The 17,790-nt window shown below is 43.1% G+C and overlaps 1 protein-coding gene across 1 annotated transcript in view; it reads left to right on the forward strand.

Moving 5' to 3' along the window:
* Positions 1 to 17,790, forward strand: part of QARS1 (glutaminyl-tRNA synthetase 1) — a 135,046-nt gene that overhangs the window by 89,264 nt on the left and 27,992 nt on the right. The window contains exons 8-12 of the mRNA XM_068252658.1: positions 1,951 to 2,022; positions 5,306 to 5,391; positions 12,304 to 12,390; positions 14,294 to 14,393; positions 16,685 to 16,763. Of these exons, the coding sequence (XP_068108759.1) occupies positions 1,951 to 2,022; positions 5,306 to 5,391; positions 12,304 to 12,390; positions 14,294 to 14,393; positions 16,685 to 16,763 (424 nt within the window). The remainder of the gene's footprint in view (positions 1 to 1,950; positions 2,023 to 5,305; positions 5,392 to 12,303; positions 12,391 to 14,293; positions 14,394 to 16,684; positions 16,764 to 17,790) is intronic.

Below are 17,790 nucleotides of genomic sequence, written 5' to 3' on the forward strand. Positions count from 1 at the left end.
CCTCTTGGCTTGGGTCACCCCGAGCTGCTTGGTTACTCTACTTTATATTGAACTCAGAACGTCACCTCTGCTCTAAAAGACAAGCAACAGCATAATAACCTTTTAAAGAAAAATAGTTTTGTTACAGCTGATACAAATTCTGCAAGACCTATTAACATCCTGTGTTTACGGATTAGCTGCTTTGCCATGGCAGAGGAGAATCCTGAGCTGACACAACTGAGAGATTACATTACAAGTGCTGTTTAGTCCTAGATGAGGTGGGATTAGAGAGGCTAAACTCTTAATGCTAGGTACACACCATACAATTTTCTGTTAGATTCTTCTGTTAGCTTTTTTCCATGTTGTAGGTAAATCTATCTGGCAGGTAAATCTAAGGGAAAATCTAACAGAAAATTGTATGGTGTGTACCTAGCATAAGGTTCATACACATCTCTCAACTATCTGCCAAACTTGTCCGTTAAGCCCCATACACACGCTCAACAGAGGCGGTCTTTTATGCAGCACAATTGTCAAACCGCTTTTGTTGTGAAACAAGTTGAAACAACTTAAAAAAAAAAAAGTATTTTGCTATTGTTCAAACAGCTGATAAGACTGATAAGAAGTAAGTCCAACTGTTGGATTGACTTCTTATCAGTCGTATCAGCTGTTTGAACAATAGCAAAAGTTGTTTCAACTTGTTTAAAGTGAACCAGAGACGAAGCACCCTTGTGTATTTTACCATAGAAATCAGTGGGAACATTAGAGAAAACATTTACCATGCTCTCTGTTCCATCCTCACTGCTAAAAGTGTCTGTTATCTAGCTGAGATAAGAATCCCGGACTGAGCATTGAGTCTGGCTTTGCTATAATGACTCAGCTATAATGATTCCTGAGCAAAGCCAGCAGGGGGCAGGCTTGGACTTGAAGACAGCAAAGAACACAGTCTCAGCTATAATTATTCTGTAGCAAAGCCAGACCGACTGCTTAGTCGGGATTCTTATCTTAGAGGTGATAACAGGCAAATTAAACAGAGAACAATGTAACAAAGAGCAGATTAGGTGTTTACTGTCATGTTCCCACTGATTTATAAGGTAAAATACATGAGGTTGCTTCATCTCTGGTTCTCTTTAACAACAAAAGTTGTATGGGGCTTAAAGGCCGGACGTCAAATCGGGCGTGTGTACAGTCCGTCGTTCAGCTGATAAGACTGGTCTTGAGCGATCTGCCTGGCGGATCGCTCAAAACCGGTCTTATCAGCTGAACGACGGACTGTACACACTCCCGATTTGACGTCCGGACGACTGAACAACGGGACATCCAAACGACCCGTCGTTTAAAAAAAATCCGACGTTTGTATGGGCCTTTACAGACAAGTTTGGTAGATGGTAGGTGTATATGAACCTTAAATACACACAGGGTGCATTTCTCTGTTTTCCTTCTGTTCTGTGCAAGAGTTCAGCTCCACTTTAACTACGGCTGGTAGTATGGAAACCGTGCAGCAGTCAGCTGTGTGTACATATTGGAGAGCCGTGTGTGGCGATCTCATGCTAGTTCCGGTTTCTTCCCTCATGCCTTCATCCTCCATCACTTTGCCTTCTATCCCTTGCAGCACATTGGCTCATACGCAATTTAACGTTTTCTTAGTTATTTCCAAGTAGATGACTTTCATATTCTCTTTAAAATAGTTTTTAAACATTTTACAGTTTAAAATGTACTCAAAAGTAAATGAAAAAGTTAATCAAAATTATTTTGAGTATTTTCTTGCTTGCTGGGGGTTTAAAAGGCATTTTATGACAAGTTGTGAAAATATCTAGGAGAAAACTGAGGAGAGAAAGTGAATTGCATATGGCCCATTGAGTTTCTAGACTCCGGGAATTGCTCTGCAGAAGTCACTTCTTGCTAAGATGTTGTATACAAGTTGCTTAACTTTCTCCTGTAAATGTAATTTTCTTTTTCTTATGCTCTGTCTAGGTGATGTTAAGCTGGAGTCTGTCTCTCTGATGGAGCAGCTGCGAGGGGAGGCCTTAAAGTTTCATAAACCTGGTATGCTGTTGCACAGATTTCTCTAGAATCTTTTTATTTATTTTTATTTTTTTTCTGTCTGAAGATCCATTTTCAGCTGTAGCGTATGTTGCTACATGTGGCTTTTCAGCTGTAGCGTATGTTGCTACATGTAACTTTTCAGCTGTAGCGTATGTTGCTACATGTGGCTTTTCAGCTGTAGCGTATGTTGCTACATGTAACTTTTCAGCTGTAGCGTATGTTGCTACATGTAACTTTTCAGCTCTAGCGTATATTGCTCATGTAATTTTTCAGTTGTAGCGTATGTTGCTACATGTAACTTTTCAGCTCTAGCGTATATTGCTCATGTAATTTTTCAGCTGTAGCGTATGTTGCTACATGTAACTTTTCAGCTGTAGCGTATGTTGCTACTTGTGACTTTTCAGCTGTAGCGTATGTTGCTACATGTGGCTTTTCAGCTGTAGCGTATGTTGCTACATGTAACTTTTCAGCTGTAGCGTATGTTGCTACATGTGGCTTTTCAGCTGTAGCGTATGTTGCTACATGTAACTTTTCAGCTCTAGCGTATGTTGCTACATGTAACTTTTCAGCTGTAGCGTATGTTGCTACATGTGGCTTTTCAGCTGTAGCGTATGTTGCTACATGTAACTTTTCAGCTGTAGCGTATGTTGCTACATGTAACTTTTCAGCTGTAGCGTATGTTGCTACATGTAACTTTTCAGCTGTAGCGTATGTTGCTACATGCGGCTTTTCAGCTGTAGCGTATGTTGCTACATGTCACTTTTCAGCTGCAGCGTATGTTGCTACATGTAACTTTTCAGCTGTAGCGTATGTTGCTACATGTAATTTTTCAGCTCTAGCGTATGTTGCTACATGTAACTTTTCAGCTGTAGCGTATGTTGCTACATGTAACTTTTCAGCTGTAGCGTATGTTGCTACTTGTAACTTTTCAGCTGTAGCGTATGTTGCTACATGTGGCTTTTCAGCTGTAGCGTATGTTGCTACATGTAACTTTTCAGCTGTAGCGTATGTTGCTACATGTGGCTTTTCAGCTGTACCGTATGTTGCTACATGTGGCTTTTCAGCTGTAGCGTATGTTGCTACATGTGGCTTTTCAGCTGTAGCGTATGTTGCTACATGTGGCTTTTCAGCTGTAGCGTATGTTACTACATGTGGCTTTTCAGCTGTAGCGTATGTTGCTACATGTAACTTTTCAGCTGTAGCGTATGTTGCTACATGTAACTTTTCAGCTGTAGCGTATGTTACTACATGTAACTTTTCAGCTGTAGGGTATATTGCTACATGTGGCTTTTCAGCTGTAGCGTATGTTGCTACATGTAACTTTTCAGCTGTAGCGTATGTTGCTACATGTGGCTTTTCAGCTGTAGCGTATGTTACTACATGTAACTTTTCAGCTGTAGGGTATATTGCTACATGTGGCTTTTCAGCTGTAGCGTATGTTGCTACATGTGGCTTTTCAGCTGTAGCGTATGTTGCTACATGTGGCTTTTCAGCTGTAGCGTATGTTGCTACATGTGGCTTTTCAGCTGTAGCGTATGTTGCTACATGTAACTTTTCAGCTGTAGCGTATGTTGCTACATGTAACTTTTCAGCTGTAGCGTATGTTGCTACATGTGGCTTTTCAGCTGTAGCGTATGTTGCTACATGTGGCTTTTCAGCTGTAGCGTATGTTGCTACATGTAACTTTTCAGCTGTAGCGTATGTTGCTACATGTGGCTTTTCAGCTGTACCGTATGTTGCTACATGTGGCTTTTCAGCTGTAGCGTATGTTGCTACATGTGGCTTTTCAGCTGTAGCGTATGTTGCTACATGTGGCTTTTCAGCTGTAGCGTATGTTACTACATGTGGCTTTTCAGCTGTAGCGTATGTTGCTACATGTAACTTTTCAGCTGTAGCGTATGTTGCTACATGTAACTTTTCAGCTGTAGCGTATGTTGCTACATGTAACTTTTCAGCTGTAGTGTATGTTGCTACATGTAACTTTTCAGCTGTAGCGTATGTTGCTACATGTGGCTTTTCAGCTGTAGCGTATGTTGTTACATGTAACTTTTCAGCTGTAGCGTATGTTGCTACATGTAACTTTTCAGCTGTAGCGTATGTTGCTACATGTCACTTTCAGCTGTAGCGTATGTTGCTACATGTAACTTTTCAGCTGTAGCGTATGTTGCTACATGTAACTTTTCAGCTGTAGCGTATGTTGCTACTTGTGGCTTTTCAGCTGTAGCGTATGTTGCTACTTGTGGCTTTTCAGCTGTAGCGTATGTTGCTACATGTACCTTTTCAGCTGTAGCGTATGTTGCTACATGTGGCTTTTCAGCTGTAGCGTATGTTGCTACATGTAACTTTTCAGCTGTAGCGTATGTTGCTACTTGTGACTTTTCAGCTGTAGCATATGTTGCTACTTGTGACTTTTCAGCTGTAGCGTATGTTGCTACATGTAACTTTTCAGCTGTAGCGTATGTTGCTACATGTAACTTTTCAGCTGTAGCGTATGTTGCTACATGTAACTTTTCAGCTGTAGCGTATGTTGCTACATGTAACTTTTCAGCTGTAGCGTATGTTGCTACATGTAACTTTTCAGCTGTAGCGTATGTTGCTACTTGTGGCTTTTCAGCTGTAGCGTATGTTGCTACATGTGGCTTTTCAGCTGTAGCGTATGTTGCTACATGTGGCTTCTCAGCTGTAGCGTATGTTGCTACATGTGGCTTTTCAGCTGTAGCGTATGTTGCTACATGTGGCTTTTCAGCTGTAGCGTATGTTGCTACATGTAACTTTTCAGCTGTAGCGTATGTTGCTACTTGTGGCTTTTCAGCTGTAGCGTATGTTGCTACATGTAACTTTTCAGCTGTAGCGTATGTTGCTACATGTAACTTTTCAGCTGTAGCGTATGTTGCTACATGTAACTTTTCAGCTGTAGCGTATGTTGCTACTTGTGGCTTTTCAGCTGTAGCGTATGTTGCTACATGTAACTTTTCAGCTGTAGCGTATGTTGCTACATGTAACTTTTCAGCTGTAGCGTATGTTGCTACATGTACCTTTTCAGCTGTAGCGTATGTTGCTACATGTACCTTTTCAGCTGTAGCGTATGTTGCTACATGTAACTTTTCAGCTGTAGTGTATGTTGCTACATGTGGCTTTTCAGCTGTAGGGTATATTGCTACATGCAGAATAAACATGTAAGGATGATTAGGAGACTTATTACAGCCAAGGAGGGCTACGTGGCTCTTCCGTGGTACGGTTATGCCACAGCTTCATTCACCAAATCTGTGTGCTCTCTTATCAGGTGAGAATTACAAGACAGAAGGTTACGTGGTAACACCAAAAACCATGGAGCTGTTGAAGAAACACTTAGAGATCACTGGTGGGCAGGTAAAAATCCTGTGTAGAAGGTTGAATCCCTGTACCCCCAAATTTGCACATAGGCCTCAATTCACTAAGCTTTATCAAACACTTTATCGAACATTTGATAATTTACCTCATGAATAAAATCTCATTTTGAATTCACTAAGGTGTTCTAGATTCATCAAATGCTTTATCGATAAAACGTTCAATAAATCTATAACACCTTAGTGAATTCAAAATTAGATTTTACCCATGAGGTAAATTATCAAACGTTCGATAAAGTGTTTGATAAAGCTTAGTGAATTGAGGCCATAGTCTCCCTTGCACTTGTTTTATATTGCATATATGCCAACTTAAAAAAAAGCCCAAATGCTGCTCATGTGACTTCTGGCCAGATTGCCTAAAGGTACCAATACACGTTTCATTCCTTTTTTTTAACCACTTTATGGCCTGTAACCCACCAGAGCAATTTTTTTTTTGAGTGTTTAGGGAGCGCTTTAAATCGCTAGCGATTTCCCTAAATGCTCTGCCAATGTAAATAAATGTAACAAATTCCACAGTAGCGATTGCGATTAGCAAAATCGCAATTTGCGGGACATACAGCATTTTGGGAGCGTTTGCGCTCATGAATCGCGACACGTAGTGATTTGTGTGCAATTTTAAACTTCTGCAAACTGTAAAAAAATTGTAATAATTTTAAAGGACCAATTAGAATTATAATCGCTATCACAATCACTGCGATAAAGCTTACACTTTTTTTTTTTAAATCGCTCCCGAAAACGCTCATGAAATTGCTTACAAAACGCAACTTAAAAACACTAGCGATTGCACTAGCTATTTGTAGTGGGTTCCAGGCCTAAGACTGCACTATTAGAAAACAAACATTCACAAACATGTAGATTTCTGACACAAAATAGATGTATACAACAGGAAATGCAAGTATACAGCAATAGTACAACACCCTCTAAAACTGGCATAAATTCATATACATTGGATAAGAACAAACAAGATGGCGTAAATTTGTACAATGAAAAACATAACTTTTAATCCATACAGCTTGACAGATACAAGGTGTGTATGCTGCCTCTAGGGGGCTCTGCACGCCTCTGTTGGTAGTCATTTCAGATGCAGCCTGGTTTTAGGATACGTAGCCATCTTTCCCGTTGTCTAAAAAAAAATAATGTGTAAACCATTTTATTTCCAGCTGCTCCCAGGTTCACACTATGCTTGTTTGTTAATTAGAGGTTAGGGTCCCTTCCAGAAGGATGGCCTCATTGTGGCGGAAGGGTCCAGTACGGAACAATCTGCCAGCAAACGGTTTGAGGAAGCTAACATTCTTCATTAATGGTAATTTGGAATGCAAGATGTGTATCCTGCCTATAAATTAGACTCTACACATCTCTGCTATTAGTCAGATGCAACCTGTCTTGGAAAGTGCTGCCACCTCTTTGCTGTTTAAGATTGACAGATGTAAGATAAAATCCATAGCCAGTATGTCACGGTAGCCAGGGCTGGATTTGTACTCTTTACAGCCCAAGGCCGCTGTCAGCAGCCGCCCCCCTTCAATATAGGTAGCCAGCTTACCCTTCCCCCTCCCTCCACTATAGGTAGCCTGTTGACCCTTCCCTCTAGTATAGGTAGCCAGATAACCCTCCCCCCCCCCCCCCTCATGTGTAGATTTAGGTAGCCTGATGACCCCTTCCCTCTAGTATAAGAAGCCAGATGACCCTCCCCCTTTCATATAGTTGACATGATTACCCCCTTCCGTTAGTATACGAAGCCAGGTAACAATCCCCTCCAGTAAAGCCTGCCCCCCACCCGCATTTCATTCTGTGGTGCCCTAGGCCATGACCTATGTGGCCTTGGCTTATATCCGGCTATGACGGTAGTATAGTTTGAGTGCAGCCTGAGGTGCATTTCGTGACCACAAGTCACTTCCTCATAGGCAAACAATACAAGTACATAGATCTGTCATGACACAATTTAGACGCATAACATTTCGTGGCCTAATTTGTTGTGTGAGATGACGCAACAAAATTAGATCACATTGGACTGTCTACAACACAATTCCAAAATGCTCAGTACCTTCTAGTTGAATGGAGTCAGCTTTGCAACGTAGTTGCCATGTGCTTGTGTAAAAGACACAGTTAATATATAATCGGGAATACTCTTTTTCAAGGAAAGGGCAAAAGACAGAGTTCTTTAACAGGTGATCCACCACACCCACTTTAAATACTTGTTTCTCTACAAAGGACTGCAGCTTTCAATAAAATTACTGTAGCACAATCTTGCAGTACAAAACTTTATTAGCACAATATAAAATTCAAAAATAACGTAACCACTTTTTCATCTGTGAAAACAATCTTCATGAACAATAAAGAGAAATCTTTCATGAGACTGATAAATATTATGATCTGGCTTGATGCGGTGAGCAATAAATGTTTAGGTTATGTAACACATGTTCGTTTCAAGCTATGTTGTGCCCTTCATCAGGCCACTCGCATCTGGTTTGTGCAGATGCGATCTTTTTTTTTTTTTTTTTTTTTCTTTTTTTCTTTCGCCGTTCTGGTTTTTGTTGCAGACTGGGCCCATTAGAATTGTTTATACATACGGTGGCCTGATGAAGAGCACAAAATAGCCCGAAACAAACCTTGCCTGACCTAAACATTTATTGCTCATCGCATCAAACCAGATCATAATAATTATCAGTCTCGTGAAAGTTTTCTCTTTATTGCTCATGAAGATTTTTCATCTGTGAAAACAGTTACAACTATTTTTGAATTTAATTTTGTGCTAATAGTTTTTTGTGCAGCAGCAGTATTGTGCTATAGTATTTTATTGAAAGCTACAGTCCTTTCTAGAGAAACAAGTGCGTAAAACACACAGCCACCTGCGTTGCTAAGCCATGCAAGGATGCCCAGTCCCCAAATGAGGCCACATCCTCACTCTCACCTCACCCCTAATTATTACCACCTTGATTCATCTGACTTTTATTTCACCTTCAAACCAACTAACCATTCTAGAGGATCAGTGTGTTTTTTTTTGTCTATCTGCAGTAAATCAGCAAGTATAAAGTTCTGGATTCATTTGCTTAACCCCCTTGCCGTTCCAATTCTGACGGCAAGGGGGCAAGGCAGCACTTTTTTTTTTTTTTAAATCATGTAGCGAGCCCAGGGCTCGCTACATGATAGCCGCTGACAAGCGGCATCCCCCTACCCACTCCGATCGCCATCGGCGATCAGAGTAAGTAGGAAATCCCATTCAGAACGGGATTTCCTGCTGGGCTTCCCCGGTCGCCATGGCGGGATGACGTCACCGACGCCATGGACGTCGGGACGTCACAGGAAATCCCGATCCACCACCTCCTGGCCGCAATAGCAGCATAGGGGGCGATACACAGGCTGGGAACGCGAACAATCACTCGCGTTCCCATGCCTGTCGGCCGGTGACGGCAAAACCGGAAGTGCTCGCCGGCGGGTCCTGGGACATTGGAGCGGAGTTGCGAGGGCACCGATCGGCTGCAGGGGGCTGAGGGAGGTCCCAGGTGAGTTAATCTCATTTTTTTTTACCGGCTTTAGGTTCACTTTAATTTAAAATGTATGTTGGTGCAGTTTACTATTTGGCCACAAGATGGCCACAGTGAAAAAAGTCCTGGATGCGAACGATCTCGCATCCAGGAACTTAAAAGCAGCGGAGATGTTTCCTGGGGGCAGAAATACCACACTCTGGATAGAAAGCGTCGGTATTTCTGCGGGGAAGTTAGATCGGTGAATGGGAATTATATTCCCATTCACTGATCGGGGGGCGGGCGGCGGGAGCGCGCCCGATCGCACGCACCATGCGGCGGGAGCAGCAGTGCCTATCTGGACGAGGAAGCTCGTCCAGATAGGCCGAACTGGATATGGTCCTCAAATTCCCGTCCCCAGTGTGAAATTGAGCCCTGGGCCTCTTGCCATACAGACCTCTTTTGGGGGGCTGGAGGTGGTCTTTAAATTTTGATTCAGAGTAGCTAGGAGTACATAGCTACTTGGTAAAATCAACACTACTCGTAAGGCAGAAGACACACTTTCCGTTTTTTTATGCGTGCGTTTTTCTGCATGAATTTTCTGTACACCATGTGTGTTTGTATGCAGAAAAGTGCGCATGTTTTTCACAGCAGCTAATGTAATTGATAGAGAATACTGACAATGTTCAGAGTCATCATGCAGAATGTCAGTTTTTTTTCTACGTGTGAAAAAGCATTCAGTGTGAACTAGCCCATTGATTAACATCAGTTCTCAGTTTTTCTGTGCTGAAAATGCGCATGAAAACAGTCAAGTGTGTCTCCTGCCTAAGGGCCCGTTCACGCTACACGCGTTTCCAGCCGCGTTTTGGAAACGCGTGCGGGTGGCCCGACGCGCAGGACATCAGACAGTGCATAGAGTGCACTGTCTGATGTTCACACTGCATGCGTTCCGGACCTGTGCGGTCCGGGAACGCATGCTGTACGCAGATTTTACAAAAACGCGCGGCTGTCCCATTCACTTTTCAGTGATGGGATCAGCCACGCAACGCATACGAATGCGGATGGCGTGCGTTCGTACGCGTTGCGTTCTGCATGCGTGGCCGTCCGCGTTTTGCAGTCTGAACGAGCCCTAATGGTTTTGATACACATTAGAATGCCTTTATCGTTAACTCCAAAGGGCCAGGAAAAGTAGCTTACTATATCAGGACAGGTCATACATTGTCTAGTTATACAGACGCATTTGCTGAGGACTGAGTTTACTATGTCGGCGTTTACTATAACGTGATTCTACTTTATAAGCGCACCTTTAAAGAGACACTGAAGCGAAAAAACTAATAATGATTGGTATGTGTGTAAACAGCTAAGAAATAAAACATTAGGAGCAGAGACATACTTTAAAGCCCAATCTACACGATACGATTCTTTATACGATTCGATTATGATTCTATTAACGAACCGATTAACTCCGACATGTCCGATCGGGATTCGATTCAATTCAATTTGCCATTGTTTTGCAATTGCAAATCGAATTGAATCGAATCCCGATCGGACATGTCGGATTTAAAGGGACTTCGAGCAGTGCAGAAACTATGGAAAGATGCATATCATTTTAAAGCTCTTTCTCCTCTTTCCAATGATCTATAAACCGCCGCCCTACGCCTTTTAGTTTTCGCTATTTTCGCTATTGAAATTGCAGTGGCTGTGATTTTGATCGCGAAAATAGAGAAAACTAAAAGGCGTAGAGCGACGTGTCGTCAGAAAGAGGAGAAAGAGAGCTTTAAAATGATATCCATCTTTCCATAGTTACATTGTATTACACAGGGCGACTTTTTCCTAAAGTCAGCAGCTCCATTGTGCAGAATGGAGCTGCTGACTTTGATAAAAAGTCGCCCTGTGTAATACAATGTAACTATGGAAAGATGGATATCATTTTAAAGCGCTCTTTTTCCATAACACTCCAGGACAGGTACACTTCGAGACTTGACTCCTCCCAGGAAACAGGAAACATCCATGAGCCTCTCTATATCTTTTGCTCCACAACAGGTGCCCGGCAGTATGGATGTTTCCTGTTCTGGGAACAGGTCTCTCTATATGAGTGCTACCTGTCCTGGAGAGCTTGAGGGGCTAAGGGCGGTGTAGCTAGGAAATGAGGCGATGGATTAGGAGTCCGTCTCTATCTATTTCCTACCTCTGTCTATCCGGGCCTGTGGGCAGCTGTTGGGGGCAGAGGAACCATGGCGAAGACGGAATGTGGCTGTAGCCGCCGGCTGGAGGTAGACGCGGAGAGGAGTGGCTATTGCGGAGGCTGACGCCTATACTCCTCGATCCGACCAGGAGCCAAGATGGCGGCGCGGACGTTTCCGGCGGCCGTCTGACGTCACTTCCGTGCGCCGGATTGAAGAGCCATGGCATCCTGGCGTCTGGCGCACTCGTAATCGGCAGGGATGGAGGGCGGCTCAGCGGTGGTTGGCGCGGATGGCCTTGCGGCTAGTGCGGCTGCCGGCGCTGCGGCGGTACCTGTAGCCATGTCTACAGCGGTGCCTGCAGCGAGCCCCTCTACAGGTTCATCGGAAGGCCGGACGCAGGACAGACCTAGGAAGCCGGAGGGCATTATCCAAGTCCCAGGAGGGGTGAGACATCACACTGTGCCTATCAGATAATGTTTCTATGTGTCTCATCTTGGCTGTCACTATCGGTGTTGTATATTATGAGGAGGATTGAGCACTTGGTGGTGTTTCCTCTGGGTGAAAGCTGACGACACCTAAATCGTCGCTCTACGCCTTTTAGTTTCCTCTATTTTCGCGATCAAAATCACGGCCACTGCAATTTCGATCGCAAAAATAGTGAAAACTATAAAAGGCGTAGGGCGGCGGTTTATATATCATTGGAAAGAGGAGAAAGAGGGCTTTAAAATGATATGCATCTTTCCATAGTTTCTGCACTGCTCAGAGTCCCTTTAATCGGTTCGTAAATAGAATCGTAATCGAATCTTATAAAGAATCGTATAGTGTAGATTGGGCTTAATTCTAATTTTGTTTTCAGTACAGGAAAAAACTCCGTTATCTGTGCAAAAGAGCCATTGAGCGTAGAGCTCTGTCTTCTGAAGCTCATCTCAACTGTCACTGTATTTCCTTTTTTCTCTGCAGAGGACAGTTAAAAAGTTCACTGACCTGCTCTGTAAAATCATTTAGAATGCTGAGTAGTGTGTAAACTGCACATATTAGAGAATGATGAAATCTTATAAAAAAAAAAAAAACACTATATAACTGAAAATAAAAATATGAGAACATTTTTTGCTACTAATGTTATAGTAATTATCCGTACTACACAACCAATTCATGATATCATAATTTTTTTTTCTCTTTAACCAGTTCATCGTGAGTGAATTATGTCTTTGATGTTGTTGCTAGATCTGATTAGCTCTCCTCTTTTAGGTGAGGACTCGATTCCCTCCAGAACCAAATGGCATCCTGCACATTGGTCATGCCAAAGCCATCAATTTTAACTTCGGATATGCCAAGGTAAGCAGTCTTCACCAGATGGTGCTGTGCACCGCCAGTGGTATGGGAAATGAGACACATACGTCTCTATACAAGGCTTTTTCTGTTTTAAACACATTTTAAATTGCCTATTCCCTCAGTGAAGCCCTACATGAAGGGGAAATAAGGTTACAGGTTTGCAAGTAGACGATGGCAGTCCTCCCCATGTTTCACATAGTCTAATGTGGTTTTCTGTCTACAGACCTTCGGGGACAACCTATTATAAAGTACAATTACACACCGTTGTAAATACAGTGAACAACCAATAGGTGGAGTTGGTAGCCATAGCATTTTCAAGGAAACCTAAACTGAGAGTGATATAGATGTTTTCTTTAAAACCATACCTGTTGCCTGACCCTCCTGCTGATCAATTTGCTGCAGTAGTATCTGGATCTCACACCTGAAACAGGCATGCAGCTAATCCAGTCACACACACACACACACACACACACACACACACACACCTTGGCTCCGCCCACACACCTTGGCTCCGCCAACACACACCTTGGCTCCGCCCACTTTTTATAACCCTAACAGAATTACTCAACTAACTAGTTTGTGAGCTTTGCGGTCTTTGGTATCAATAATTTGCATTGAAACAAAGTTGGATTGGCTGTTTGTGACTCCACCCCCTTTTTTGAATTTCAACCCCAATGACCCACTGTACCAGGTTTGAGGCTTGTGCTATTAACAGTGCAAGAATGGCATCAACTAATTAAATATTCTCCTTAAAAAACAATAGGTGAATTCGAATTGGCTTTTGTAGGCTCCACCTACTTTTCTGAATATTAATCCCAGTTAACCAGTGACCAACTGTGCAAAGTTTGAAAACCATACCATTAACTGTGTAAGAATGGCTGCAGTTTACATTTTCCCCAGTGATATTTGTATTTGTCTCCGCCCACTTTTTGGTTATGTGGATGAAAAGTATCCTATATGTTATTCCAGGTAATGTACTATGTGTGTGCCAAATTTCATTCAAATTCGTTTAGCCATTGTTGCGTGACTAACAAATATCCAAACTTTCGCATTTATAATATTAGTGAGATACTGTATATTTATTTTTGAGAGGCAGGAGGGTCATCAGAGGAAACCCACACAGACACGGGGAACACCTACTAACACTTTGCAGATAGTACCCTGACTGAGATTCAAACCAGGAACCCGCAACTATTACAATCGCCAAAATGCTACATGCACCACATTTGTGCTGCAGTGGGAACACCTCCATTGCTTTACATTGTGGTCAGCAAAAGCACTGCAGTGTGAACTTGCCCTGATTTCTTACTCAAGTTGAGTATCTACAGGTCTCCTGATTCTAGGAAAGGTGAAATTGTATTTGGTATAGCCGATTTTTTTTTTTTTTTTTTTTTTTTTTTTTTTTTTTTTTTCAGTAGGGTTTATACGGTTCTTTTTGGCCCTCTTGGGTCTGGTTCTTTACAGCCTGGTACTGTATAACATTAAAGAGACGTGAATATGCTATTCACTTGCATTGATGAGCGTTTTAGAGCTCAACGCACAGAAATGCATGCAACACGACATTTTTGTAATGCAGCTCAGTACAGCACATAGATGTGAACCAGGCACATTTAATTACATGGTAACATCCATACCTTGCTGAATGCACAGAGCAATGCCCTCTGAAAAGCGCACAGAAACTGCCCTGATGTGCACGAGGCCTTACTGTAAACTAACATTTTGCTGTGAGTTTGTACCATGTATGTCCTCGCTGTCAGCACTGTTAATCCTGGTTTGCACAGTGTAGCTGATGAGGGTTCTGCGGTGACTTGTGAGCAGCAGTGTGTTGTATTGATGTTCTGAAGATGAACAGTATTTGTATCAGGCCTTTCTGCATTGCATTTCCTCTTCCTTGTCACCTCCACAGGCCAATGGTGGGATCTGCTTCCTGCGCTATGACGACACCAACCCAGAGAAAGAGGAAGAGAAGTACTTCACCGCCATTAAAGACATGGTAGAATGGTTGGGTACGTATTCCTCATTAATCCTAGGAGATTAAAATATACTAGGCACCTCTCCTTGGGAAAGATGCCACGTAAGCAGCAATTACTTTAAGAATGATTATTTAGTAGTTCTATAGCGCTGACATCTTCCGCAGCGCTGTACAGAGTGTATAGTCTTTTCACTAGCTGTCCCTCAAAGGAGCTCACAAACTAATCCCTACTGTAGCCATATGTCTATGGTGTAGTATATGTATCGTAGTCTAGGGCCAATTTAGGGTGAAACCAATTAGTTTATCTGTATGTTTTTGGGATGTGTGAGAAAACCAGTGTGCCTGGAGAAACCCACGCAGACACGGGGAGAACATACAAACTCAGTGCAGATAATGCCATGGCTGAGATTCAAACCGGGGACCCAGCGCTGCCAGGCAAGAGTGTTAACCTCTACGCCACAGTGGGCATTGCTCCCGACTGTCCCTCTTTCCTCCTCATTTGTCCCTCTTTCTATGTAAATATATATATATTTCTCTACTAAAAAATCTTTGACTCTAAACTTTATTACCATTCTTTAAATTGATATATTAATTTTTAAAATGTTAATATGAAGGAAAATGAACCAGGATAGAAAGGCCCAGTGTGGTTTGAATTATAAAACCTATTTTTCTTAAAATCTTTATAGTATGCGTGACTAGGGGTGTGACGGGGGTGTGATCAGGGGTGTGGCTTAAAGGGGAACTTCAGCCTAAACAAACATACTGTCATCAAGTTACATTACTTATGTCAATTAGAATAGATAGGTAATATAATCTCTTACCCACCCCGTTTTAAAAGAACAGGCAAATGTTTGTGATTCATGGGGGCAGCCATCTTTTTGGTTGAAAGGAGGTGACAAGGAGCAGGAGACACAGTTCCAACTGTCCTGTGTCCTGATAACCCCTCCCAGCTGCACCAACTAGGCTTCAAATGTCAAATTCAAAATGTTAAAAAAAAAAAAAATTGCACCAAAACAGCAGAACTAGAACAACAAAATCAGAAATCCCATCATGCTTTGCACAGCATCAGGGGAAAAAAGCCCGGGCAGTTTTCTTCTGTGCAGCTAAAAATGAGGCTTGTATAAGAGAAACAAATTTCTGATGCTGTGAAACTTTTAAAGAAACACCAAGCCTTTTTAGTGCTGCTGAGTCGATTTTTAGTCCGGAGGTTCACTTTAAGTGTCCCTCTTTCTCATCTCAAAAAGGTGGAAGAAATGCCACAGTGGGCATAAAGGTAACCTCTGAGATCGTTAGGGTAACCTGTCATTCTTCCCACCCCCACCCTTTTGCAGGGCAGCTCAGTGTTGTCATAGCTCCGCTCCTGCCTCTTCATGAGCATGCCCCAGCATTCCTCCATAAGGACATGGTCGGAAACAATAGTTTGGGCCAACAGAGGGGAAAAGGATGATCAGTCCAATCAGACTAATCGAATCTATCTGAATTTTCAATCCACAGCCGGCCGATAGAACAATCGTTTTGTGTGTATCATAATCATTACTCGAACTGGTCGGACGTTCGGGAGATTGTACTTGTTGTATTGTTAATGCCACCTTTAGGTCTGGAGAACCACTGAATATGTCATATTGATGGTGTAACAACAGTACAGCTATTCTGTATGCCGCAAGTAGCAGGATTACAGGAGATGGTGGTTTTAGTGACTGGCCATGTTGTGATCGACACTTCTTTCTCTGAAGTCCTCTTTGCTGTCCAGGGACCTCCTCATGTAACTGGACTTTGCTGCCCTCTAGTGTTCCCAGCCTATAGCCATATGAGTGTGTTACAGCAGGCCTCTGCATTTCTGAAACCCTTTGGTTGTCTTTCCTGTAGAAACCAAGACAAGAAGAAATGCCGCAGCAGATCTGTGAGGGTTCCAAAGAGCTGAGACCACTTATGGCTGCTCTATATTTTTCTAGTATCTAAGTTGCCAGTGTTAACTTTGCGTATCCCAGCTGAGGGAGTAAACCTCAGGCAGTGTGTTGTTGCATGGATCTCTATGTTGCACTGTGTGGAATATTCAGGAAGGTGTTTGAATAGATAATAGTGCAGATCATGGACTTCTATATTTGGAACCAGTGTGGCGCAGCCTAAATATAGACTCGCGTGCCGAATATTTATTTTCCGGTATGTGTCATTTTGCTTGAAGCCTCGGGTGATAAGACAATGTTGGCTGAAGGCGCCAGGAGGCTGCTGGCCTCCTCATCAGTAAGGAGATATCCATCTGGAGCTAGCAGGAAAGGCCTGGGTATTGTAGTGTGTTTTTATTCATTTCTGTATTTCCTGTTGCAGGATACAAGCCGTACGCCGTGACACACGCCTCCGATCACTTCGGCCAGCTCTACGATTGGGCGGTGGAGCTCATTAAGAGGTGAGCAGCCCATAAGGGAAGCCTTGTTTTTGGTAGCAGGAAACTGATAGCAGTGAAGACCAACAGAACTGAACGTTTGGGAAGCTTTGTCTGATTTGTATCACCGCCCATACAGAGATCAGCTGAGAGCAGCCACTGGGCTCAGTTCACGAAGGCTAGTCACATATAAATAATCTTTAACATCTTATTGGCTGTCTGTCTGTTAATAAAGGTAGCCATACACTGGTCGATTTGCCGTCAGATTCGACCAACAGATAGATCCCTCTCTGATTAGAGAGGGATCGTATGGCTGCCTTTACTGCAAACAAATTGTGAATCGATTTCAGCCTGAAACCGTTCACAATCTGTGGTGGTGGTGCTGCCGCCGCTTACACCACCCCACATACATTACCTGCTCCGCCGGCGCGACTCCCCAGGTCTCCACTGTCTTCTACGCTCTGGTCTGGTCTCCGGGTCTGGCATGCTTCACTACTTCCTGTCTGGGAGAAGTTTAAACAGTAGAGCGCCCTCTACTGTTTAAATTTCTGCCGGGACAGGAGGAAGTGACGCATGCCGGAGACCAGACCAGAGCGGAGACCTGGGGAGTCGCGCCGGCGGAGCAGGTAATGCAGCTGTATTGCGTCGGTCGACGGGCACTCGAACGCCGCTAGCGACGCGCTCCCTACCCGCGGGCGATTGACGGTAATTTCCCGCACGGATCGATCGACGGGATCGATCTATTTCGGGACGAAATAGATCGAAATTTAGCGTGTAGCGTGAACGATGTGACAGCAGATTCGATCCCAGTGATCGAATCTGCTGTCGATCGGCTGGGAATCGGCCTAGTGTATGGCCAGCTTTACCCTAAAGAGACCCTGTAGTGACATGTAGTAGAATGCAGAAAATTATTCAGGATACCCTTGTTTACAGTAATGTTTCTGATTTCTGTATCAGAAACACATCCTATATCTATATATTGCTGTATACTGGTATATAGTCCCGCCCTCCTAGTGGTGTTTAGCCTAGGCTGTTTAGCTATGTGGAATTC

The sequence above is a fragment of the Hyperolius riggenbachi genome, chromosome 9, assembly GCF_040937935.1.
Source record: "Hyperolius riggenbachi isolate aHypRig1 chromosome 9, aHypRig1.pri, whole genome shotgun sequence".
Lineage (NCBI taxonomy): Eukaryota > Metazoa > Chordata > Amphibia > Anura > Hyperoliidae > Hyperolius > Hyperolius riggenbachi.